Source organism: Euleptes europaea, chromosome 2 (assembly GCF_029931775.1).
Source record: "Euleptes europaea isolate rEulEur1 chromosome 2, rEulEur1.hap1, whole genome shotgun sequence".
Taxonomy (NCBI): domain Eukaryota; kingdom Metazoa; phylum Chordata; class Lepidosauria; order Squamata; family Sphaerodactylidae; genus Euleptes; species Euleptes europaea.
Genome location: NC_079313.1, coordinates 71340650 through 71365668, shown reverse-complemented (window position 1 = coordinate 71365668; position 25019 = coordinate 71340650). Strand labels below are relative to the sequence as shown.

At 42.2% G+C, this 25019-nt stretch overlaps 2 protein-coding genes across 4 annotated transcripts in view; one reads left to right on the top strand and one right to left on the bottom strand.

The window, feature by feature from the left end:
* The window catches only part of LOC130473866 (calreticulin-like), a 31938-nt gene extending 31575 nt beyond the window's left edge, over positions 1–363 (bottom strand). For both annotated transcript variants that reach the window (XM_056845487.1, XM_056845488.1), the window contains exon 1: positions 200–363. In XM_056845487.1, the coding sequence (XP_056701465.1) occupies positions 200–224 (25 nt within the window). In that variant the 5' untranslated portion in view covers positions 225–363. The remainder of the gene's footprint in view (positions 1–199) is intronic.
* Positions 168–25019, top strand: part of OSBPL9 (oxysterol binding protein like 9) — a 77594-nt gene continuing 52742 nt past the window's right edge. For both annotated transcript variants that reach the window (XM_056845483.1, XM_056845482.1), the window contains exons 1-3: positions 168–321; positions 12195–12245; positions 20340–20418. In XM_056845483.1, coding sequence (XP_056701461.1) covers positions 211–321; positions 12195–12245; positions 20340–20418 — 241 coding nt within the window. In that variant the 5' untranslated portion in view covers positions 168–210. The remainder of the gene's footprint in view (positions 322–12194; positions 12246–20339; positions 20419–25019) is intronic.

Genomic DNA, 25019 nt, shown 5'->3' with positions numbered 1-25019 from the left:
CACGCCCCCTCCCCCCTTATCTCCTCCCTCTCGCCAGTCCCGCGGGTTGTTTTCCTGACACGGCCGCAGCGGCGGCGCCTCCTCGTCTCGCGCTGCCTGGCTCGGGCCTCGCCCAGCCGCGGGCCTCGCGCGCGCCCCCTTCCCTCTCCTTCCGCCCGCGCGGCCGGCGTTCGCTCTCGTTGGCTGTTTGGCATCTTACCGGCTCCCAAGATGGCGTCCATCATGGAGGGCCCGCTGAGTAAATGGACCAACGTGATGAAAGGCTGGCAGTACCGCTGGTTCGTGCTCGACTACAACGCCGGGCTGCTCTCCTACTACACGGTGCGTGAGGGAGGGGCCCGCGCTGGGACAAATGGGGCGGTGGGGGGGGGGGAGAGCGGTCTGTCAGGCTGCCCGCTTGCCAGGGGTAGGAGGTGGGGGCTTCTGAGAGAGAGGGAGTGTCGTGATCTCATGGAAGCCAATAAAGATGGGGAAGACTCCGGTGGTAGCCAATAGGGAGGTAGCCTTAGAAGATTTAGGTAAAGGGGGCGTGGGGCGAGCAATATTTAAGTTACAGCGACTGAAAGGGGGGGGGATTGGAAAGGATGAAAGGCCTGGTCCTTAGATGATGTTAAGCGCCGTTTAGTTTATGGCAGGGAGACGGATTGTGCAAAATAGACTCGCTTTTTTTCCAGGCTGGAGGGTGAAAAGTGGCTTTTTAGCTTGAGGAAGATGGTTTTGGGGATCGGAAGTGGATTCTCCCCCCCCCTATTGTTAAGACAGGCAGAATAGCGCTGGCATAGTGTTGTCTTTGAGGTTGGGGAATCGATCGACTGAGCTAGTTTTAGAACTTTCTTCGGGGATGGGAGATACCGTAGCAGTTGAGGACCTGTCTTCCGACTTGTGTTCGATGCTGGCTGTAGCCTGTGTTTGCTTACTTGAGAGAAAGTCCCATTGACTAAACTGGTTCTGAGTAAATAAGTGCAGGATAGGGATGTCCATCGTTGTCATGTCCCTTGCAGTGGCAAATGTCTTCATTTTGCAGCCTATACAGTATTAAAGGCTAGGAATTGTCTGTTTAATTCAGTGCTCTGTTTCAGTGAAGGTGAGGCAGAAACCAGCAGGAAGCTCACAAACAGGGCATGGAGTGTAAAACAATGCTGTTTTGGTTCCCAGCATCTAGTGATACTTGGTTTATATTTACAGTAAGCCATTTACTTGTCCCTCAACAGAGAGAGAAAACATAAGCATTAGGGTAGATAGCCAATGATGGTTGGAGGTTTAAAAACAAAGCTTGAATGTACCTGGTTCAGTCGTTTAAAATTCATTTAAATAGTTATTTATGGTAGTGGGAAGTTTTGCAGGGAACTGTGTGATGGGGAAAATGTCTGACTATTGTACTGTTTAGTCCTCGCTTATTGTGTGCTTTTAAATTTTACTACTATAAAAAGTTAAATTGCTCTTCATTATTAAGAGCCTGCCTTAGCCTTTTGCCAACCATGCTTCATGCCATGATGGCTGATGTTGCTCTGTATTGTATACATCTTGAAGTGGAATGGCCAGTTCAGAACATATTATGCAAGGTGTGGATGCACCCTTAATTTATAAACAAGATACCAGTTTCATTTTCTGTACGTAATTAGTCCTTAATGCCCTTCATGAATGCTAACTGCTGTCTTCTGGGAGCAATCCACATGGTCAATCTACTGCGTAGAGATTGGTTGATTGTATTGAAAGATAAGATGGGTGTGACATCTTTTTCTCCAGATAAGATCATGTATGATATTGCTGTAATACGTTATCACATGGCTAAATTCTAGTCTGTGGAGAGAATGCTGTTTTGGGTTTGGAGAATAGAGGGTCAGAGCAGTGTTACAAGTGCCCCCCCTTCTCTGAGCAGTGAGAAGTTTTTTAAGACCATTCCCTTTGGAGGGGAGAGCAGTGGAGACTTAGGATGTTTTTGTACTTTTTTAATTTCAAAATATACAGGTAGAGCAAAGATAGAGGCACAGTGGCACTTGTACACTGCAACAGCTCAGCTGCCCTATATCCCCAGGGAGCGTTCCTGCACACACATAGTGCTTCAGCCATCAGCACGGTCTAGCTTTTCCTGTCACTGTCCCTTTCAGCATACAGACTGCTCTTCATTTTCACAGACACATGCCTGTCAACTCCTTTCAGTTGAGTGAAGGGTTATCTCCTCCCCGAAATTTTGATGAGTTGCTTGAACAGAACTATAAATGCCAATGAAGGGGGGTATCTGCAGTCGTTAAGCAATACTGCCAGAAGACCAATAACCAGGGTGTGGAGGCCAAGGCCTCCCCATAGTTTCCTCCAGCGCTGGTATTACTACCTCTAAACATGGTGTTTTCCTTTAGTTATCATGACTAATATCTATTGATGGACCTAACCTCCATGATAAATTCTGCAGTAATTCTTGTTGGTCTATAAGATGCCACTGGAGTAATGTTTTATTCTGCTGCTATAGATTAACATGGCTACCCATCTGAAACTGCTTTCCATGAATTTGTCTAAAGCCGTCTAAGGTGGTGGCGATCACTATATCCCACGGCAATGAATTCCACATGCTAATAAGTTGTGTGAAGAAGTACTTCCTGTTCAGTCTTGAATTACTGCTGTAAACGTAAGGAAAAAAGCTCCCTCCACTTTCTCCACTCCATGCATAGTTTTATAAACATCTGTCAAGTAATCTTTTCTAAACTGGATTATTGAACACCTTTTCTTTTACAAAATTGCCACAACTAATCATTCTGGGTTGCCCTTGACTATACTTTCCCAAACTTCACAATAACCTTTTTGAGAGGTGGTAGAATTGTGCAAAAAGCGGCAAATTAACATGCAAATATAGTAGGCTTACCGTATATACTCGGGTATAAGCCGACCCGAGTATAAGCCGAGTTGCCTAATTTCACCCCAAAAATGGGGAAAAATTAGGCACCCGCGTATAAGCCGAGGGGGAAATGCACCCCCCCCCACAGGCTTACCTGATCGGGCTCCAGGCGCGCAGGCAGGCGGTGGTGGCGGCCACCTCCCTGCGCGCAGGAGGCCCCGCAGGGTCAGCTGGCAAGCGGGAGGACCAGACCGGGTGAGGTGGGGGGGAAGAAACCGCCGCCGCCCAGCAGAAGGCGGGGTGGGGGGTGAAGAAACCGCCGCCGCGCAGAAGGCGCGATCGGGGTGGGGTGGGGGTTAAGAAGCCACCGCCGCGCAGAAGGCACAATCGGGTGGGGTGGGCGGGTTGAAGGCGGGACAGCCCACCCATCAGCTGGCCGCTGGGAGCGTGCTGGGAGAGGGCCCGGCAGGTGAATTACCGTATTGACCAGAGTATAAGCCGAGGTGAGTTTTTTAAGCCAAAAATCATGGCTAAAAAACTCGGCTTATACTCGAGTATATATGGTATATAAATTTGTCTGGCTTGCCTATATATGATTGCTGATGTTGGTTTTAAGTACAGAACTCTAAATACCTTGACTCTGTCAGTTGTAGGTAGCAGCCATGGCACAGTGTACGGTGGAGAATAGAAAGGTTGCTGCCAGAGAACTGTGAATTCCCAACTCCTAGATTACATTGCTTAGATGAGTGGATAGTTCTCATGAGAGATAACAATGACCAAAGTAGCTGACTGCCCTTTACTGCCTTGTTTGTGTTTAATTTCTCTCTCTTTTTAAAATTTCTTTTTGTCCCTAGGAAATTCTAATTTCACAATAAGGTACAAATATTTGTGTTTTTTAATTAGAAACGAGATATTAAAAACAAGCAAGCTTAAAAATTCAAGAAAAGCAATCTAGGCCATAACCTGTAAACGTCAGCATAGAACAACAGAAACCTTAAATGCCAGAATCTTTTTCTCTTTATTGCAGGCAGCTGTTCACCACTTCATTAGAACAGCTTCCTGTCAAAGTTTGAGCAACATTTAAAGTCTGGGATAGGGAAAACTAAGCAAAGTTTGCTGTACTGGAAACTCTTCTCTTGTTAGGCACAAAAATGTAAAATCATAGAGAATACAATTGCTGGCTTATATAAGGTTTCCTTCCTTCTGTTGTTCTCCAACACTTTGTGAGGTTGTAGCAGTGCAGAAAAACAAGTATCCTTATATAAACCTCATGAATGAGGTCACTGCATTCCATTCTCATCTGACAGGCTGGACTCTTTCTTGCGGTAACCTGATATGTTGAGTGCATTCAAAACAAAAGTTTTCAGTGAGTTTGATGGACAACATAATGTGTTCTAGGAAACCAGTGGTTCATTTTCAGCATTTGATTGGGCTCTGTGGCTGGTCTTCGTCCTCAGCCAATATTCTTGAATTGTACTTCTGCAAATCATATTCTGTTTTCGTAATAAAGATAACAACAGACATGTAGAGTGGGGAAAAGTTTTATAATACTAGTTGAAGGCTGTGATGGACAGGAGGCTACTCAGCTGTTCACCCCTGAGCCTATGGGAATGCTGCTTCAGCAGCCAATCACCTTTCAGAAGGAGGATGGAATGTTAGGGGGCAGCACCGCAGGAGTTGGTTCAATCCCGCCCCAGCAAGAGAGCAGTTTGAAGGGCAGCTCTGCCTGGCAGCTAGGCAGAGTTGGATTAATTCTACCTCTGGGAGAGGACACAATACCCAGTCGTGAGGCCTGTCTCTGGTGATGAGCAGACCTCGTACAGTTTCATCTGACTCTTGGGAAAGGGCAAGTTGGTGTGGGTGGAATCCTCTCTGTGTGAAAGGATCCAGCCTAGTGGCTAGTCAGGGAAAGCCTGGTTGTATCTGTAAGCATTGAAGAGAATTTAGACCACCCTCTGAAACCATAACTAGCTTAAATTTATGTGCCTTAGCCAGGCTTCTCCTTTGATTGTCCGGAGACCTGTGCTACAAATCTGTTATCGAAAAACATCCTATAAAACTTTCTTTGTTATTTACATACAACTCCTGCTTTAATGATCTCCGTGTTCTTGCTCACCACAAAACTTAACTCACAGCAGCAAACTCAAAGCCGCTACACTTGTAACTGAGGGGAAGGTTTACAGTTCAAAACCAACCTGGTTACCCAAAGTCATAAGAGGCTGTATGGATCCACTCAGTTGTTTGAAAAAGGCCTGTCACAAAGTCCTGTGCAATTTCATGGAGAGGTGCCTGTATTGAGGATACCAGTTCTTCTCTGGCATTTTTAGTTTCAGCCCCTTCAACCACACTGTGCAGATTCTCCGTCTTGACAGTCATATGGCTGAAAATAGATCTGGCCCTGCCACTCCTTCCTGTAGTAAAGGCCTTTGCCATGAAAAGGAGGGTGGGGAAATGGGGGGGACTCTTCATCTATCAAACTGTTGTTTTGGGAGGCATATTGCCTCTGTGAAGCTGCTGCTCTGATTATGGTAGCTCAGTGCCTTAGAGAACTGTGAGAACTGGTGGTTGTTACATCCAAGAATGCTGATCACTATGATGAGTGCTGCATGCGGGTTTGAATATTACCAGGACTTCCCCAGATAGTGCAGTTACTTTATTTTATGCTTGCCTTTGGACCAAAGGTAATTTTGCTTTATTTATGTTATTTATAGTTTGCCTTTCTTACCGAAACTCAAGGTGTATTACACCCTGTAAGTCAATATAATGAACAGGATGGGGCATCCGATAAGCAGTGTAATAGCATTAAGGCTGTAGAAATCTGAAACCAAGAAAAATCTGAAATAAAGCAGAAGTATTAACGTAACGTGTTAATGCAGAAATTACAAAATAAGATAATACGTGCAGTGACAGATAGTATGTACTCTATACAAATATACTCCACAGTCCCTTTCCCTTTATTAAAGCATTTCCCTGAACCATTCTGTTATGACATAGCCCTGTTACCTTTGTAGAAATGCTCTCTTGAATAATTCAGTTTTTCATAGTTTGTGGAATGCCAGGAGGGTGGGAGCCTTCCTCACTTTATCAGGCAGGCCATTCCATAAGGTGGGAGCCGCAACAGAGTATGCATGTGTATGGGCCATTCTTCATCATGCCCATTTTCAGGGTGGCGCCTGCAGAAGGCCCTAATTATAAGAGCAAAGCTGTTGTGCTAGAGCCTAGGAGGAGAAACAGTCCTGCCAATACGAGGGTCCAAAGCCGTGAAGGGCTTTGCATGTGATAGCCAGTACCTTGAATTGAGCCCAGTAACTGATGGGTAGCCAGTGGAGTGACAGTAGAATGGGAGAAATACACGTGTTCCGCCAAGCTCCTGATAATAACCGAGCTGCCACATTCTGCACCAACTGGAGTCTCCAAATTGTCCTTGAGGGGAGATGAATGCAGAGTGTATTATAATAGTATCTTCTCAATGTTACTATGGTATGGATCCAGGAGGGCAGGTCGACTATGCCAAGGTCGGAGGCCATCTTCTGGGCTAAACTTAGTTGGAAGAATGCATTGTGTGTAGCTTCATTAACCTACTTCTCCAGAAGTAATGATGGATCCTTTATGACCCCTGAGCTTTTGATCAGGTCAGCAAGAGTCAGCTGAACCCTACTGAAGGTAGGAAGCACAGTGTCCTTCAAGATCTCTGCCTTCCCAACCAGCAGTTCCTTCTGTCTTGTCAGCAGGGATGTGGGATGGAAAATTTTCCAGTGCTATATTTTTCTGTGGCTAATATTCTGGCCCACATATGTTTGTTTATCTATAGTTGCCAGGGATATTGTGCTGCAAATCGACTGTTTTCGATGGGCTAAATGTGGGATATGAAGCATGGACAAACCCCAGTTCTTATACGTGGTCCAGGCTTGTACATGGGCCTGTATAATGAAGTTATTCCACCAGACCTACGGTTGAAGGCAGCTATGGTTTTCCATCAGAGCTGGCCTCCGACCTCTCCCTGCCCCCCAGTTGCTGTACATGGTTGCAACTAAGGGTCCTGACTGTTTTTTTGGGCCCTACAGTAGTCCCTATGCCTCAAAAATTAGCGTCATCTGTTTATTATTTTAATATGATGATTTTATGGGGCGGTTAAGTTGTTTAATTGTTTTATTTTTATATTGTAATTTTAGTGCATTTTATTGCATTTTGGTGTATTAAGTATTATATTGTTAGCCATCCTGAGCCTGTCCTTGGCTGGGGATTGAGGGCAGGATAAAAAACTAAATAAATAAATAAATTTGACTCCTACTACTAACATTATTTAAATACTTAAATTATTTATTTAAATTTGCATAGGAACTTTCACAAAAACCCAGATCACTGCTTGTCAGGATTCAATTTTAGTGTGTTCACTCTTAGCCACTTACAGCCCATTCCTGAACTTTCGGTGGCTGGGGATGGCATGGCTGCGGTGCTGCCGTGGCTCCTCCAAAGCCATTTCCCAGCTGCCGAAATTCTTTAAAGCCTTTCATCGTTTTTCAGTTTTTTAAAATGGGGCATTTTGCCCCACTGAGAACAGCGAGGCTGCGCCAGCAAAAACACAGGCCCAGCAACATTGTTCTTCCTGCCGGCGTGCTGGGCTGAAAGGGGACAGGAAGCTGCCTACTGGCAGTTCTGCCCCCTGGCACTCCCCAGGACACCAGTGAAAGGCCCAGCCGGTGTTCCTGGGTGGCACTGCTGGGGCAGCACCAGGAGACCAGTATCTGGGACTCCCTGCCAGCGTCCGAGCCCACCTGGATGGCATAAGTGGCCATCCCACTTATGCCGGCACAGCCCCTTTTTGGCCTCCCAAGGACCTTTGTCCTTGGAGGTCAGAAATGGGCTTTTAATCAGACAGTGATTCTGTTGCATCACCAGGAGATTTGAATAAGGATATATAGAGCTGGGTATCATCTGCATAATGATGACATCCAACTCCAAAACTATGAATGATTTATCCTAAGGGCTTTACGTAGAGATTGAATAGCATGGAGTGCCCAGTGGAATCCTACGGTATAGGTCCCACATTAGTGACTATTGGTCTCCAACAGCAATCCTTTGAGTTCAGTCTGTGAGGAATGATTTGAATTTGTTTGTATTGCTGTTGTAGAGGGGTTCCATCTTGATTGGAACAGTGGGGAGGATGTGTTTGCCCTGCACCCCCAACTGTTTTTTTAATTAGAATCCTCCCCAGCTGCTGTTTGCCTAGACAGCAGTTGTCAAGAGGGAATTTTTACCAGGAAAACTGCGTAGGAGAAATTATTAAACACTCCTATCCCACCTGATCAAGTTGACAACAGTCACGGCTGCAATTCAGTGTAAAAACACATAACTAAACAATTGGAAAGTTAATCATTGCTCTCTTGGATAATGTTTAGTTTGGCCTTGCAAGTCAAGACTGCTGCTATCTGCTGCTATCGTACCACTGTGAAGATATGTATAAGAGCTGTGTTGGGTCAGTGTGAAGTGGCACTGGACATTAAGAGCTGTATGCATATAGCCAGGTTCAGTTTTTCTTCGGATGGGGAGGTCTATGGTCATTTTAAATGGGAGATGAGACTTGTTAGTTAAATGCAGGCTTAGGAGGGTATGCTTGCAGTGTGGGTGAGCATATAGTTCGGTAATAGTATTGTGCACCATTTAGAGAACCAGTGTGGTGTAGTGATTAACAGTGTTGGACTAGTGTCTGAAAGACCAAGTTCAAATCTTTGCTTGTGCCATGGAAGGTTGCTGAGTGACCTTGGGCCCGTCATGCTCTCTCAGTCTAACCTATCTCACAGGGTTGTTGTGAGGATAAAATGGAGAAGAGAAGAATGACGTAAGCAGCTTTGGGTCCCCATTGGGGAGAAAAATGGGGTATAAATTAACGTAATTAATTTAAAAGCTTCCTTTGCATTTTTTGTTGGAGTTCATGCTTTTGAAAGTGTGGCATATTGTCTTTAGTAGACTTGCATTCAGAGCTTTAAAAGTGTATATACGAATATGTAGTGATCTTTGTTTCATTGTAAAAGTTGTTACTGTTTAAAAGCAAGATCTTGAAATGGTCAGGGAATGACAAGAGAAACTGCTGCTATTGCTTTCAGCATCCACAAGAGGGAGCCAAACTCCACATCTTCTCATTCCTTGAAAAATCCAGAACAAATCCCTATAATACCCTTTATTGGCCTGACCAAGTTAGCACAAAACACTGTCCAAACTTTTGAGTCCGGTAACCAGGAAGGTTGACAAATAGCCTAATAACAGAATGAATATTGTAGGGTTACCTGTGATAAATTAACAAAACTTTAATATAGTACAAATAGTTTAAAAGTCATTAAAATAAAATGTGTTTCAGCCAATAGGCCTTCCTCAATGGTACACATTTTTTAAAAGACCATGAAGTGAAATTATTCAAATTAAATAATATAGCATTTCTGACGAAGCTTTAAAACGCATACAAGAAGTAGGGGCAGTTCATTAACGAGATAACCCCCCCTTCATTATTGGAATGGGCTAGGAGCATTGTTTATTTATACTTCTATTTATAGCCCGTCCTCCCCCTGCATAGCAGGGCTCATGGTGGGTAACAACAGTTTAAAATACACTAAATAAATACATAGATTAAAACTAAATTAAAACAATACATTAGAAGGCGCTAACAAGCAACAGTGGCCATAGTGCATAATGTTGGAGGGGGCCCCCATAAGGTCCAGGCTGGCCAATAGATTTGATGTATACCGTCACTGCCCTCAACTACATACCTTGTGGAACAGCTCCGCCTTACAGGCCCAACTAAAATGAACTAGATCAGTTAAAGCTCAAGTCTCCCTAGGCAGACTGTTCCACCAGGAAGAGGCCAGGACTGAGAAAGCCCTGGTCCTAGTCAAAGACAGCTGGATAGACTTTGGGCCAGGAACCACCAGTAGATTTTCAGGTAAAGATCATAAAGGTCTTGCGGGCGTGTATTGAAGAAGGTGGTCCCGAAGATATGAGGGTCCTAGGCCATGCAGGGCTTTGAAAGTCAGCACCAAAACCTTGAACTTGATCCAGTACACAACTGGAAGCTAGTGCAGCTGTCAAAGCACAAGACTGGATATGTGCTCTCCATGGTGCCCTAACAAGGATGTGCACAGCTGCATGCTGGGCCAGCTGCAACTTCCGGAGCAGTCTCAAGGAGCAGCCTCGCATAGAGTGAGTTGCAGTAGTCCAAACTGGAGGTGACTGTTGCATGGATCATTGTGGCCAGATCGGCAGGTGACAGGTAAGGCAGGAGCTGACACGCTTGGCAAAGATGGAAGAAAGCCCTCCAGGCCACACACTGTTAACCTGGGGCTCCAAAGAAAGAGAAACATCCAGGCTCACGCCCAAACTCTTGACAGCGGGAGATGGAGCCAATTGCATCCCATCAAGGGCTGGGAGTTGGACTGCCTGACCTAGACCCCCCCCCACCTAACCATAAGCCCTCCATCCACAGAACCATCAAAAATCATTTTCAGATTGATGTTAGATCTGGTACAAATATCTCAGTAAGCAAGGTCAGAGTGAATCGTAGCTCTATAGTGGGCATATCCACATTCCTGAATATCTTACTTGTAGGATCTTCATTTTATTCCTTGCGGCTGGCATGATTTAGGCCAGCCAATCAGATGTAGGCCCAATGATGTAACCTAACTGACCATTGGCGTTACAGCCCGGGTTATATGACCAATCAGGTGAGATTGCCAATTAGTATCTGGTGTTCCCCAGTTACATCAGATCCAGTTAACTAGCTTTCATAAATCATTGTGTTAACCAGATGGAATGAGTAGGCCTACTTAGAGTGGCCTTGAAACAGTTGATGAGACCCTTTTGCACCTGTGAACTGTCTTCCATCCTCTCTTATCTCTTCCTTTGCATCACTGTCAACTTGGCCTCAGTGCTCAGAGAACAGGAGTTTTCCATGTTCTGCAGGGCTTAGGCCTGAACCGTAATTTTGAGTTTGAACATGATCCTGTGAAGTGGCCTAGTCTCTTGACACATTTATTCCAGCATGAGCTTTCTTGAGTCTGTTTTATTTTGCTACAACAGACTAACACAGCTACCCCTCTGGAACTCTTGTCTGCTTAAAAGCGTATACCAACATGCACCCATCATCTGTACATCCTAAATCAAAGCACATGCAGGGGATAGAGAAATCGCATATATACCCACAAGAGTACAGATTGGGAAGAACTCGATGTTGGCGTTATCCAGGGCTGATCCTCTGCTGCTGCTGAGAAGTCCCCACTGCAACCACCACCAGTGCCTGTGCAGACTACCCACATTGGCTAAAACACAACTTGTTGCATAGTAGAGTGCTACTATTCCAAAGTTTATTTGCACTGGTCTTGAATAGATGGGTTGACTGTTGCTTAGAAAAAATATTATCATAAAGAGCTCTGAATTTTATTGGGAAAGCCTCCGGCACAGTTTGCTTTGTAGTTTTAATGCGAAGGAATATGTTTGACGGAGTGAGAACTTTTTAGCAAACAGAAACATGTCTGGAAGTGAAACTTCAGTTTTGTGTCATAGCGCTTGGCATGCTTTTATGTTGCTGCAATTAAGTGTCCTAATTTGTGCTCTGAATTCTTAATCACAAATGACTGAAACCCTCTTCTTTGATTATTCATTACTGCTGAGTTTGCCATCTTTATAGTGGAACATATTGTCCTTTACAGCCTAGTACAATGTAGGAAAAGGGCTTTATTCCTAGAGTATGAATGTTATGTCTAATTTATTTTTCCAGTTCCAGTCGAACTTGCCTTCCTTGTTGCTGTTTTCAGCCTGAGGTGAAGTGCATTCAAGGCTCAAGGTTTCCAGGGTACTTCAATGTTGTATAGTGCATTATAGGCTAGCTTTAAGAGAACTCAGTATCATCTAGTAACAAAAACAGTAGGAATGGTATGCAACCTTTTCCACTGGTTGCGTTGTTTTGAAGGAGGGCATAGAAATTGACTTTAAGTAGTTTGAAACCTGCCCTAACTAACACACAATCAAACAGGACTGGTAGGTGTTGATCCTGCAATTGCCCATTTTACGCTTAGGAGAACGGATTTTGACCATCTTTGTGGTGTTTGGGGAGGAAAGAAGGAAGAACTAGAGCTTGTTCCCTTAAAGATTGTGAAACTGAGTTTGTTCTTAAAGACAGTTTTTATAAAAAATCTCTTATTCTGCTTGGTAGATCTTTCTGTAATAGATTACTACAATAGCAGTCCTACTGTTTGTATTTCCTGCATTTTCTATATAATGTTGGAAGGAATTGTAGGTTTTTTGATGTTAGTCCCTTTCAACAAAAAGCTTACTATAGAGAACTTTCATTAAGTTGATAATTATTTTTCTGTTTCAGTCAAAAGACAAGATGATGCGGGGATCACGCCGAGGCTGCGTTAGACTAAGAGTAAGTATTTGTTTTTATATTTTTGTGGCTTTTTGATACAATACAGCTAACAAGTCACTTGGTTGACTGGGCAGTTGAGATGCCACTGTTCTATTGAAGATTAAAACAAATTAACTTTTTAATGACAACATTAATTGGACCCTTGTAAAATAGAAGCCAGGGAACAGAAGTAGATGTACTTATAGAAGTGACAGGAATAAAATGATTAAGGTTCAAGAAACAGAAACCGATTGAAGTGTAAATACATTGTGTTATCTGCCCTGAGCCCGGCCTTGGCCACGATAGAGGGCAAGATATAAATCTAATAAATAATAATAATAATATTATCTACACTTGATCTTAGCCGATAGATATAATAATATTATCTTTAGAGGTCTTTAAGCAGAGGCTGGATGGCCATCTGTCGGGAGCGCTTTGATTGTGGGATCCTGCATGGCAGGGGGTTGGACTAGATGACCCTTGTGGTCTCTTCCAACCTTGTGTGATTTTGTGAATAATAATAATAAATGTATTTGCCCTTCTTTTCATCTCAAGGCACTGCTGTTCATTGTACACACAGGTTTGTTGCCAATAGGGTTGCCAGGTCCCTCTTTACCACGAGCGGGAGGTTTTTGGGGCAGAGCATGAGGAGGGCAGGGTTTGGGGAGGGGACTTCAATGCCATATAGTCTAATTGCCAGTGGCCATTTCCTCCAGGGGAACTGATCTCTATCAGCTAGAGATCAGTTGTAATAGCGGGAGATCTCCTGCTAATACCTTGAGGTTGGCAACCATAGTTGCCAAGGGCTTATTCATCAGTGTAAGATGCCTAAGGCAGCCAACGTGCCAACATATTATTTGTGGTTTTAGTTTTGTGGCACATCATTCAGAAGCAGTCTGGTAAGCTCAAAAACAATGGGCTATTCTGCACGTGTGGTTTTTGTCGGTTTTGGTCCTAAACTACTTTGCCTTTTTGTTGTTTTCCATATGTGCTTTGTCCCCTAAAGAAGTTATTTTGATTTTTCTTCATCTTTTCTCCGGCTTTTTTACTAGCACTTTTACCATGAATCTCAAGCCAATTCTGAGTCGGCTTTGTTCAATGGGTTTTTCTGCCACCCATTGAGGCCCACCCATGCCCACATCCAGCCTCCCCAATTGATTCCATGCCCCCTCCCGCTTTCCCTCTCCCCTCCAACTGGTTCTTCCTTGCTCCTTTTTTTTAACATGCTAGATTAGTGATCAAACACTGAGGCATCTGCCTGCAAACAACAAGGCTATTCTGGTCAGCCTGGCTGCTGACACTGACCAGAGAGCCATGCAACCATGAAATGGACCAGAAGTGGATAACACAGGTGTTTTTTCACTGTCTCCCCTGCAAACTGGTGAGTTTCATGGTCGTATCACTTTCTGGTCAGTTTTTTTTTTTTAAAGACTAGATCACAGGAGCGTTAAAGCAGTAGTCTTAGCAGGTTCTCTGAATTCCCAACTTTCATTAGAAAAGTTAAGTCTTTTGCCCATTCCCTCATGGAGATATAAAGGAAACAGTATATCACCATAAGTGAAAGTGAAAGACTTCCTTTTTTTAAAGTGAAAGCTGGGAATTAGGAGAATCTGCTAAGACCATTGCTTTAATGCTCCAGCAATCTAGTAATATTTTATGGCCTTTTTAAAAAAATGAAATCACTTATCTTCATGGTGGGGAAGAGGAGATGCCGATCCTTCACATACTATTTAAAATGACGCCAGTTAACGCCAGATCAGGAGCTTTTCTTTAGCGTTCTGTTCCCCAATACTTCCGCATGTGTGTCTGCCTTCCGTTCAGTGTTCTATTGCTAAACTTGCCCTTTAAAAACAAAAAATGGTGGGGAGGCATGCCGCTTGCACCGGCTGCTCTGTAGGAAGACTGCTTCTATTAATTGCTACTGCTTCTTGAAAGAGTTTTGCATCACATATTATTTAAAATGGCTCTGGTTAACGCAGGGTCGGCAGCCAATTTGTTGAGTGGTCTCTTCGCCAACTCTTCCACATGTGCTCTGATCGTCCAGTCAGTAAACAGAGAATCACCAGTGGCAACAGTTTTGGTGGAGGAGGAACACTGTCTCTAGCTTTTCTGTGCAGTAGCACCTAGACTCCATGTGCAAAAAAATTAAAAAGGGGGGGTTGGTGCTGTGACGCCACCGGTGATGCCATTGGTGACGCCCAGTACCCTTGCTGGATGTTCCCATTTATTTGGCCATGTGCAGAGGAAATACGCCGACTCCACAGCAGAAGGGATTTAGAGGAAAGGGGATGTGTGTGGAACAATTTTCCCAAGCCACTTTAAATGCTAGCGGATCGATTGTGGAGAAAATCAGGAGTAAGTTGTGCTAGCGGGTAAGCCCAGTGAGAATGGCATAAGTAAAGCACAGCAAGAAAAGAAAATTGCTTGTATAAAAGTAATTATTGTGCAGTGTTTGTTAATTCATATAGCCTTTCTCCCTTTATGGAATTCAGTGGTGTACACGCTATTTCCATCCGTATATTGACCAAAGTCATGACTGCTTAGCTTCAGCAAAGTTGTTGCATCGTGGGCTCTCCATCCATATCTTGTTATCTTATCCTTGAAATTCTTGAAATTTCAGAGGTGCCATGGTGATCTAGTAGAACATTCATGTTCTTTTTACAAACCCAATTTCTCCTTGTCTTTTTGCCTTAAAGGACAAAACATCCTTTTCCTTCTCATTTGTTATCTTAAGTATATTTTTAAAGCTGCATTCAGGATTATTTCAAACATTAAGTAGAAGCTGGTAACTTTTTCCAAAATATGTTAGGGAGCTAGTTCCAGTTATAGCTTTCTACATAGTGTTTCTGCTGTGTACACAGTGTGTGTGTGTGGGGGAAACTTAACTGCCTTTGCATGATACAAGGTAGAAATTGGTACATGCTGAGTTTGCTGCACACCCTTGTCTATTGCAACAGTTGTCCTAAGTTTAATCCCTGTGCCCCAAAGTTTTTCACAAGGTCCAAGTAACATACCTATTCTTGATGATTTTCATAGATATTAACCTTTGAACAATATGCACAGGACTTGTTAAATAGCCAATACCAATATTGCCTTGTCTGTGTCCTTTATCTTTATCTCAAATGGGCGTTGGTTTCTTGTGTGGTGATGCATTCCATAAAGGACTGATAAAAGCTCTTATTTGTCAAGAACTGATTAGTCACAATTAACATTTTTTTCAAATAGAGTTTAATAGTAAATAAGAGGGAACACTGGCAAGATCAAAGTATGTTTGAAAATATTGTGTTCGCCATGGATTTTGAGTGGCAAGTTCTGGTTCATCATTTAAAATGCTTCTCTTTATGTTGTAGTGTGCAGTTTCAAAACTCCACATATGTACTGTTAAAAAACTCATCTTTTTTGCAGATGATAAAACAATTTTGATATTGTGGTTTAAAATGTATTTTGCATATTTATGCATAGCATCACAATTGAATCCGTTACGGTGGTAAACTTAACTGTAGAATTCGTACCTAGTATATTAAACAGCATACTGTGTTCATTGTTGCTTTGAAACATTATCTACCAGTGAGTTCTTCTATACTGAAACAGTATTACCTGATGGGTAGTTATGCTATGTACACTTTGACTTTCATAAGAACATAAAAACCATTCTGGATCAGTCACCTGTGTCTGGGTGGGCCAGTCCAATCTCCTGACCGGCTACTGCAGGAGCGCTGTAGAGTGTGTATGTGAACGGGTGGCCTTTTTTGTGTGTGTGCTAATGGGAGAAACTGAAGATGCATTCGGTGTGTGTGCAGTACACATTTTCCTAATTTTTTTCCTCCTTTCAGGATGCCAGTTACCAAATAACGGCACCTTGGAAACCTGCGCTATATACCCTGTTATGGCACCGCCACAAGTAAACACCACATCATCCTTTTGCAAAGCTTGCCTCTCTGTGCAATGGGAGGTGATTCCATGGTGGAGCGCACTGCTTGCTCACTGGAGGTCCCACTCTCTGCCCCCAGTGCCTCCCGTTCAAGGGCCTCAAGTATCAGGTGTTGGGAGGGGGTCTTTCTGTGCCTGATGTCTCAGAGAGCCACCACTGGTCAGAGGAGACAGTGCTGAACTTGGTGGACTACTAATCAGACTTGGTGGACGACTAATCAGACTTGCTGAGCTTGGTGGACCACTAATCAGACTTGGTCAAAGGCAGCTTCCTATGCCTGTGTGTCCAATAAAGCACAGTGTAACAGCAGCCATCACACGGGGGAGGGGCTGTGGCTCAGTGGTACAGCATTTGCTTAGCGTACAGAAGGTCCCAGGTTCAGTCCCTGGCATTTCCAGTTAAAGGGACTAGGCAGGTAGGTGATGTGAAAGACCTCTGCCTGAGACTCTGGAGAGCCACTGCTGGTCTGAGTAGACAATACTGACTTTGATGGACCAAGGGTCTGATTCAGTATAAGGCAGCTTCATGCACTCATGTTCAAGTCCAGCAGTCCGTTCACACAGTGGCCAACCAGGTGCCTCTAGGAAGCCCACAAACAAGACAACTGCAGCAGCATTATCCTGCATGTGTTTCACAGCACCTAATATAATAGGCATGCTCCTCTGATACTCGCGAGAATAGTTATACATCATGATTAGTATCCATTTTGACTAGTATCCATGGATAGCCCTATCCTCTATGAACACATCCACTCCCTCTTAAAGCCTTCCTAGTTGGTGGCCATCACCACATCCTGGGGCAGGGAGTTCCACAATTTAACTATGTGTTGTGTGAAGAAATACTTCCTTTTGTCCATTTTGTATCGCTCACACTTTAGCTTCGGCAGATGACCCTGCATTCTAGTATTATGAGAGAGGGAGAAAATCTTCTCCCTGTCCACTCTCTTCATACCATGCATAATTTTATAGACCTTCATCATGCCTCCCCTTACCCACCTTTTTTTCTACGCTAAACAGCCCTAAGTGTTTTAATTGCTCCTTATAGGGCAGTTGATCTGGCCCCCTGATCATTTTGGTTGTTCTTTTCTGTACTTTCTCAAGCTCTGCAATATCCTTTTTTTTTAGGTGTGGCCAGAACTGTACACTCCATTCCAAATGTAGTCTCACCATAGATTTGTTTAAGGGCAGTATGATAGCAACAGTTTTATTCTCTGTTCCTTGTCTAATTATGGCTAGCATGAAATTTGTTTTTTCCCCACAGCAGCTACACACTGAGTTAACATTTTCATCGAGCTATCCACTACCACCCCGAGATCCCTTTCTTGATCTGTTGCTGCCAGCACAGTCCCCATCAGTGTATGTGTAAAGTTGGGATTTTTGGTATGTCCCAATGTGCATCACTTTACAATTGCTCACATTGAATCTCATTTGCCATTTAATGCCCATTCCTCCAGTTCAGAGAGATGCTTTTGGAGCTCTTCACAATCTGTTTTTGTTTTAACCGCCCTACATATTCAGTATTACTAAATAATGCTGTCAAGCATGACTATTGTGACAATGGAGCAACTAAATCCTGTGAATGTTTACTTGGAAGTGAGTTCCACTCAGTTCAGTAATGCTCACTTCTAAGTATGCATAGAAATGGCTTAGGTGTACACCACTTTAAGCAAAGTCTGACTTTCTGGCAAAATATTCATTTTCACCTGTCATTGACTATTCTAATAGTCAGCTTGGCAAAATCTGAGGTCACTTAAATCCAAAGACTGGAATTGTGAACAGACAAGGCAGATCTTTCTACAAGCCCGAAAAACACCCCAGTTTTGCAGGAAAATCTGAAACCTTGAAAAATAAATGTGTGGTGGTTTAAAAACCCAAAATAATAAAAGGAATGCTTTAAAAAAATGGATGCCCTAAGTAGCTGTTGCTAGGCAACCACAACAGTTTAGCAAGCATTCCAGATTGGTTAATATCTGAAAAAGAGAGAATGAAGCAGGGAAAGAGGAGAAGATTTGGGGGTTGCCAGGAGGAGGGAAAGAGGAAATACTGTGAGGAGGTGGTTACAGGGGGAAGTGAGGTGTCCCCTGCAAGTCCTTGCAGGTTCCTTACCATGCAAGTGGACCTGGCCCAGGGCTAGCATCACACAACTGGATCATAGTTTTCCCAAGGAAGATGCTGCTGGGGGAGGGGTAGGAGGGAAAGCTGAAGAAGGGGGCAGCTAAAGGTAGGTTGGCTGTTGGGTGGAAAGGAGAGAAGGAAGAAAGGAAAGGGGTGAGGCTATGGGAGCTTTCAGAGAAGGGAAAGAAAAAAAATAGTACAGGAGGAGAAAATGAGATACCCTCCACAATTCATTGTGGATCTCATGCTTGTTTTTGTCTAATTGCTAGGTTACCTGCTTATTCTGGGTAGTATGAGATTCAGTTTTCCTCCTGGGGAAGAGCTTGGCAACAAACAATTATTAGCTTGTAGTATATCAAACAAGTTGGTTTATTTTAACCATATGATCGCCTTGAAGTTGGAGGACTTCTAATGATGCATAGATTTAACAGTCTAAGGTGGCTCTCTTTACTGGAAGGTTTGCACCTTATTTACTACTTGTAGGTCCTGTACTGTACTCTATTTCTGTTCTCTGGGTTATATAATATTTCTATCTGTGTGTTTGTTGCCGTAACCCTTAAGGTGAGGTGGCATAGGTATTATACTGTTTGGAGTGAATGAGTCTACAGTGAATCGTCCATCTTAATGATTCACCCCATGCATAGATAGTAGATGAACTTCCTTTTGGAAGCTGAACAGCCTTTCAACTGAAAGTATAGTAATCTGTTATTTCCCTGTCTCCCCCCACCTGTCTTGCACTACTCACAATGGTTGTTGCTGTATTTAGGCCCAGAAAAGATCTTGTGTGCAAATAAAGTGGAGAAAAAGGTTAGGCTGCAGCCTGGACTTTCCTCCACACCAGTAAGAGAAGAAAGTTCCATATTGTCATGAACCTGTTTGCCTGATGCATAAGGGAGATGTTGTGCTATAAAAACTGCTGAAGACCTGTTGTTGAAATGCAGTAGTGGTATGAGCAGGTGGGTAGGCGGGAAACCGTTTGCCATTTCATGTCTTTTCCAGGGGCAATTATTATTTTCCCTCGATAATTGCCAAATTATAGTTCTATAATAAGAGCTAAATTTGCTGAGTGTACTTCATAGGTTCTGTCTTAATTCTGATGATGATACCCTCTGCTTTAATTTTTCATTTTGAAAAAGCTGTATCTTATATCAATCACTTCTTGAGAGAAGTGGGGAAATACTCTTGACTAAGCTGTTATCGAAACTTAACATCTTACATGTGAGTATGATGCAAACATCTTCTTTGACAGATAATAGGTACTGATTTTTTTGAATATTCGATTGATGGTAGGCAGTTGGGTTTCCATAGCTTTTGGCAAGTGGGGCAGGCTTGGCTGTCCTTAAACTACTGAATCTGTTTGTTGTGCTTTATAGAAGTCTGCAGGTACAGATTTTTTTCCTGTGTGTTGATAAATGTGTCTACATATAGCTGAATCTGGAATTCTATTGTTGTCCTGAGGATACAGTTGAACACTGTATGCAGAGCACAAATAAACCTTTCGGGGGCTGCGGAGGTGGGGGAAGAATCAGTCTTCTAGTAAGCAGAGAAATTGGTGCAGCAAGAACAGGTGAAAGATGTAGCCCCAAACTGTGATATAGTCTTTTACTGTTAGATGAAAAATGTAGCTCTCTTGAACTACCTGATTTTGTACTGAAAAGCCAGGTTGTGTGTATAGTGTTTCAAAATGCAATTCTCTCTTCAGGCTTGTGTGACTTGAAATGTCACTTTGTTTAAAAGAGCAAATATCTTTGAAACCTGATTTTCAGTGGTTTGTTCTTCCTTATCAATTTTTAAATCCAAGTGTGTAATTTCCTTTTTTGAAAAAGAGCTAAAAGGCTTTGGCTGGATTTTGGAGTAGAGAAACATATGTGCCGCACCGTTAGAAAAAATGCAGTGCATGCTTAACCTTCAGAAGGGGCGTAACTGGTTTGATTTTTCGGGCTCTGTCTGTTTACAGTGTGAGATTTGCTTCCAAATCTGCCCATGAATTTTGTATTGCAGTCATGTAGTGGTAGACGGCTGCTGATGTCACATTTCCTTATCAGGATTTTTTTGCTCTTTGTTTCACAGGGAGCTGTGATTGGTATAGATGATGAGGACGACAGCACCTTCACAATAACTGTTGATCAGAAAACCTTCCATTTCCAGGGTGAGCTGAAAGAAGGCATTCTGTCTTATAATAGATCATTACTGATAATTCTCTTGCTTTACTGTTTAATGGACTAATTTTAAGCATTTGAGATAATGAACTGCATGAGAAATGTGCAGGGAATATTCTGGAGTCAGAAGCACTGTGGGTTAGGCAAGGATTTATATCTGCATTGTATACATATGTGCTAGAAAGGGCTGTAGCTTTGGCAGGATCTGGAGATTAAAAATTTAAAGGATATATCAGTCAAGGGGAAGAGAATAATGGGCGTTCGTTGATGGGTTTGCTTGCGCAAAAAAAAAAAAAAAACCTACCGCCAGTCTTCATTATCAAGATGCACTGTTGTGCCTTTCTGTATGAAGAAAGCCACAAGATCGTACGGAGGTTGCAGCTTTTGTTGATATAGAACCCAAAAATGCGGGGACACCAGAGACAACATTTGATTTAAAGGTGGACTTTACTTCAGGATCTACAAGTTCTCACTCATTTCATCTATATTTCTTTGTTCTTGTCTGCCAATCATCATTTTTCTGCTCTTATCCTTTTTTCATATTTACTAACTCCAATGCCATCTGTTACTGCTATGTTTCGTCATTGCATGTTATGGTTCACCAGTAGAAAGGGTAAGGTAATGTGTTTTTCATTTGTGCTTCTAAACAACTCCCAAATACCTTTTGCCAGCAAGACTGGTAAATATTGTGATTTTTATAAGCTGCTTCCCTTTTCATGGTTATATTCTGTGTTTAGTATCATGGCTTTCTCTGCTACTGGTGTCCAGTAATTTTCTCCCCTTTTCATTTTCAGATGAGCTGCAAAGTAAATGTTTGGCTTGAGACCATAAGCAATTTAGTGTAAAAAAATTAAAAACTAACTTAAATCATGTTTCTAATACTGCTAAATTTGCAATGCCGCAGTCCATTATTTTGTGTTGCATTGTTTGATAAAGAAAGCACTATTTGGATAATTACATTTTCAAATACCATGAATGATAAATATTGGGCTCCATATTGTGTACACTTGTAGTTTGTTACTGTACCTTCTTAGTGACTCGGCTATCCTGTGGCTTTTATTTGGCTAGATAAGGTATCATAAAAATTTCTTTGTATAACTCCACACTGACAAGATCACAAATGCTTAATTCCTTTGCTCTAAAGAATGAGCTGTTAATAAACCATAGACCACAGCCATTCTTCAAAAGCTAGCGGCTATATCGTATAGCTTGATGCGGTTGAAAGCTGCAGTTCTTCACTGCAGCTATTAAAAGAATGCCTTCTGCAGTTCTCAGCTTGCAGCAGTTCTGTAGCTGTTGTGTTGCCTGCTTGCAGAAAGGAAAGCCTCTTGAGAGCGAAGAAGCTTGTAGCAGAACAAAGTAATTCAGAATAATGTGATTTAGATATTTGATATACTTATGTTCAAATAAGAATTCTTATTCTGTGTGTTCTTTAAAAAAAACTTTATTGTGACTTTGTACTACTAGTTCTTGCATGCCATGATATTACACTACTTAAAATTTAGGGGGTTGGATTATTTAAGATGGTAACTCATAACTAACTGTTCTCAAGTGAATTCTTGGCTACTAATTTTTAACAAATTCTGTTGGTGGTACATTATTAGTTCAAGATTGTATCTTTAATTTCAGTTCTAAGTTGGATATATTAATTGGGGGTGATATTGTGAATGCAGATTACTCTGAATGCTGATAGAATAGTATATCTTTTCAAATTTGGCCAGTACTGATTATTTTAATGTGTCTATAGATGTAATAACCTTGTTCAGACCCCTCCACACGCACACTAACATAGAGGTTTTGCTTCCCCTGATATGAATGACTGAAGATCTTGACAATTGGATAGCTCTGTGAGACCATTACTGCTTCTGCATCTGTAAGGAAGTGCTGGATCAAGGTTCTTGTTCTTCTTTGAACACCTGCAATCTGATATTATAAACTGCTTTAGGTTGATATAAAACTGTCTTCTCCTTTTCAGACAATAAATTGAATATTCTTTTTCTTGTCAGAATTTCTAAACCAGATTCGATTTTCATGCAGTTGGTCAATGGTAAAGGACACATTATGTACTTCGAAAGTATGCACAGTTCTTCCTTACAACCCCACAGCTGATCTCAAGATGGAAGGAAAGAGTATGGTTGTTCCCATGGAGAGGAAATTAATTTCAATGATCCAACCATTGGTTGTGGTTGGATAATTGAAATTAATTGGACATAGAGACTATAGGCATAAATTTATGGGCAATCCTGGGAGATTAGCATTGAAAATTGAAGCATATTTTCAATAAAATATGAAGCATATTTGCATAACCCCACAGTTTTCATCTGTATTTCCCTTCCCAGGTTGTTTCTTGGCTATGGTAGAATATGACAGAACATTTAGAATCCACTTATACAAGGTTGAAGAATTGCAAGGAGTAGGGGGAGTAATCAATTGGGACACAATCTGTCACTATAGTGCTGTTGCTCTGAGTAGCAGACTTCTTATCCAGCACTGAACCTGACCGATACATTGCAGAAAGGGACCCTTACTTATCCCTTCCAACACAGTGGGACAGAGGGGACCTGGAGCTGGTGTATACATACCTGATAGCATAGATTGTGTGTGTGTAAAGAGCCTTCAAATCGTAACCTTAATTTCAATCTCTTCTAGGATGCTATAGCCTATTAGGTACTCTGCTCTCTTGGCCTAAAAAGCTGTTGGGGATATGTATAATTAATTAGGGCCACAGGAAGTGCCTTTTTCCAATCCTGATAGGTCACATGAAGCTGCCTAGATTAGCATCCGCTGCTCATGTGGAGGAGTGGGGAATCAAACCCGGTTCTCCAGATTAGAGTCCACCACTCCAAACCACCGCTCTTAACCACTACACCACGCTGGCTCCCTACACCATTTAGTTTTATGGATTCTGTGGACTGCCAAAAAAGACCAATAAGTGGGTTCTAGATCAAATCAACTACACCATTCAGGCATCTATAAGGTTAAAAAAAATAGGTTTAATTCATTTGTTTTCTCTCCTCAGCCAGGTTTGAAATATTGGAGTGATTCAAATTGACTGATTATATTTGGGTTAAAAATACGTGTGTGTGTTAAATGCCATCAATTGCTTCCAATTTACCCTATGAATTAATGACCTCCAAAATGCCCTATCATTAAACAGCTCAGGTCTTGCAAACTGGGAGCAGTGTCTTGCTCGACTGAGTCAATCCATCTCATGTGGATCTTCCTCTTTTTTGCTGCCTTCAACTTTTCCAAGCATTATTGTCTTTTTCAGTGACTCTTGGCTTCTCATAATGTGACCAAAGTATAATAGCCTCAGTGTAGTCATTTTAGCTTCTAGGGAGAGTTCAGGCTTGATTTGATCTAGAACCCACTTACTGGTCTTTTTGGCGGTCCACAGTAGCCATAAAACTCTCCTCCAATACCACACTTCAAATGAACAAACTTTCTTCCTATCAGATTTCTTCATTGTCCAACCTTCACACCATACATAGTAATGGGGAATACTATGGTATGAATTATCTTGATCTTGATGGCCAGCAACACATCCTTACACTTAAGAATCTTTTCCAGCTCCTTCAGGGCTACCCTTCCCAGTCTGTCTCCTTCTGTTTTCTTGGTTGCAGTCTCCCTTTAGGTTGATGATGGAGCTAAGGAATAGAAGATCTTTAACCATTTCAATTTCTTCATCCTCAACCTTAAAGTTGTGTAATTCCCTAGTAGTTATTACTTTTGTCTTCTTGATGTTGAGCTGTAATCCTGCTTTGGCACTTTCTGCTTTAACTTTAATCAGGCGAATTTTCAAGTCTTCGCTGTTTTCTGCAAATAATGTGGTGTAATCTGCGTATTTCAAATTGTTAATGTTCCCTCCACCAATTTTCACTCCATTTTCATCTAAATCTAATCCATCTTTTCTTATGATGTGTTCTGCAAATAGATTTAAGAGATAGGGAGAGAAAATACATCCTTGTCTGACACCTTTGCCAATTGGAAACCATTCTGTTTCTCCATATTCTGTTTTAACAGTAGCCTCTCATCCAGGTTTTGCATCAAAACCATCAGCTGTTGTGGCAAGCATGTTTGTTTCAAAACTAACCATACCTTTTCTAATCCACACAGTCAAAAGCTTTGCTGTAATCTATGAAACACAAGTTGATTTTCTTCTCAAATTCTGTGGTATTCTCCAGTAACCAACGTAAATTTGCAGTATGATCTCTGGTACCTCTTCCTTTTCTGAATCCAGTTTGAGCATCTGGCGTTTCTCATTCCATATATGGTAACATAGTTGTAAGATTTTTAGTATCACTTTTCTTACATGAGAAATTAATGTGATGGTCTGATAGTTGCTGCAGTCTTTGATGTCTCCTTTTTCGGAACTGGAATATAGATTGGGCATTTCTAGGCCATTGTTGTATTTTCCATATTCGTTGGCATATTCTTGTTAAAATTTTGATGGACTCCGTTTCTGTGGCTTGAAATAGCTCTGTTGCTATCCCATCTATTCCTGGTGATTTGTTGCTCCCAATAGCTTTGAGTGCAGCTTTCACTTCACTTTCTAAAACTGCAGATTCTTCTTCAGAAGATTCTTCTTGAA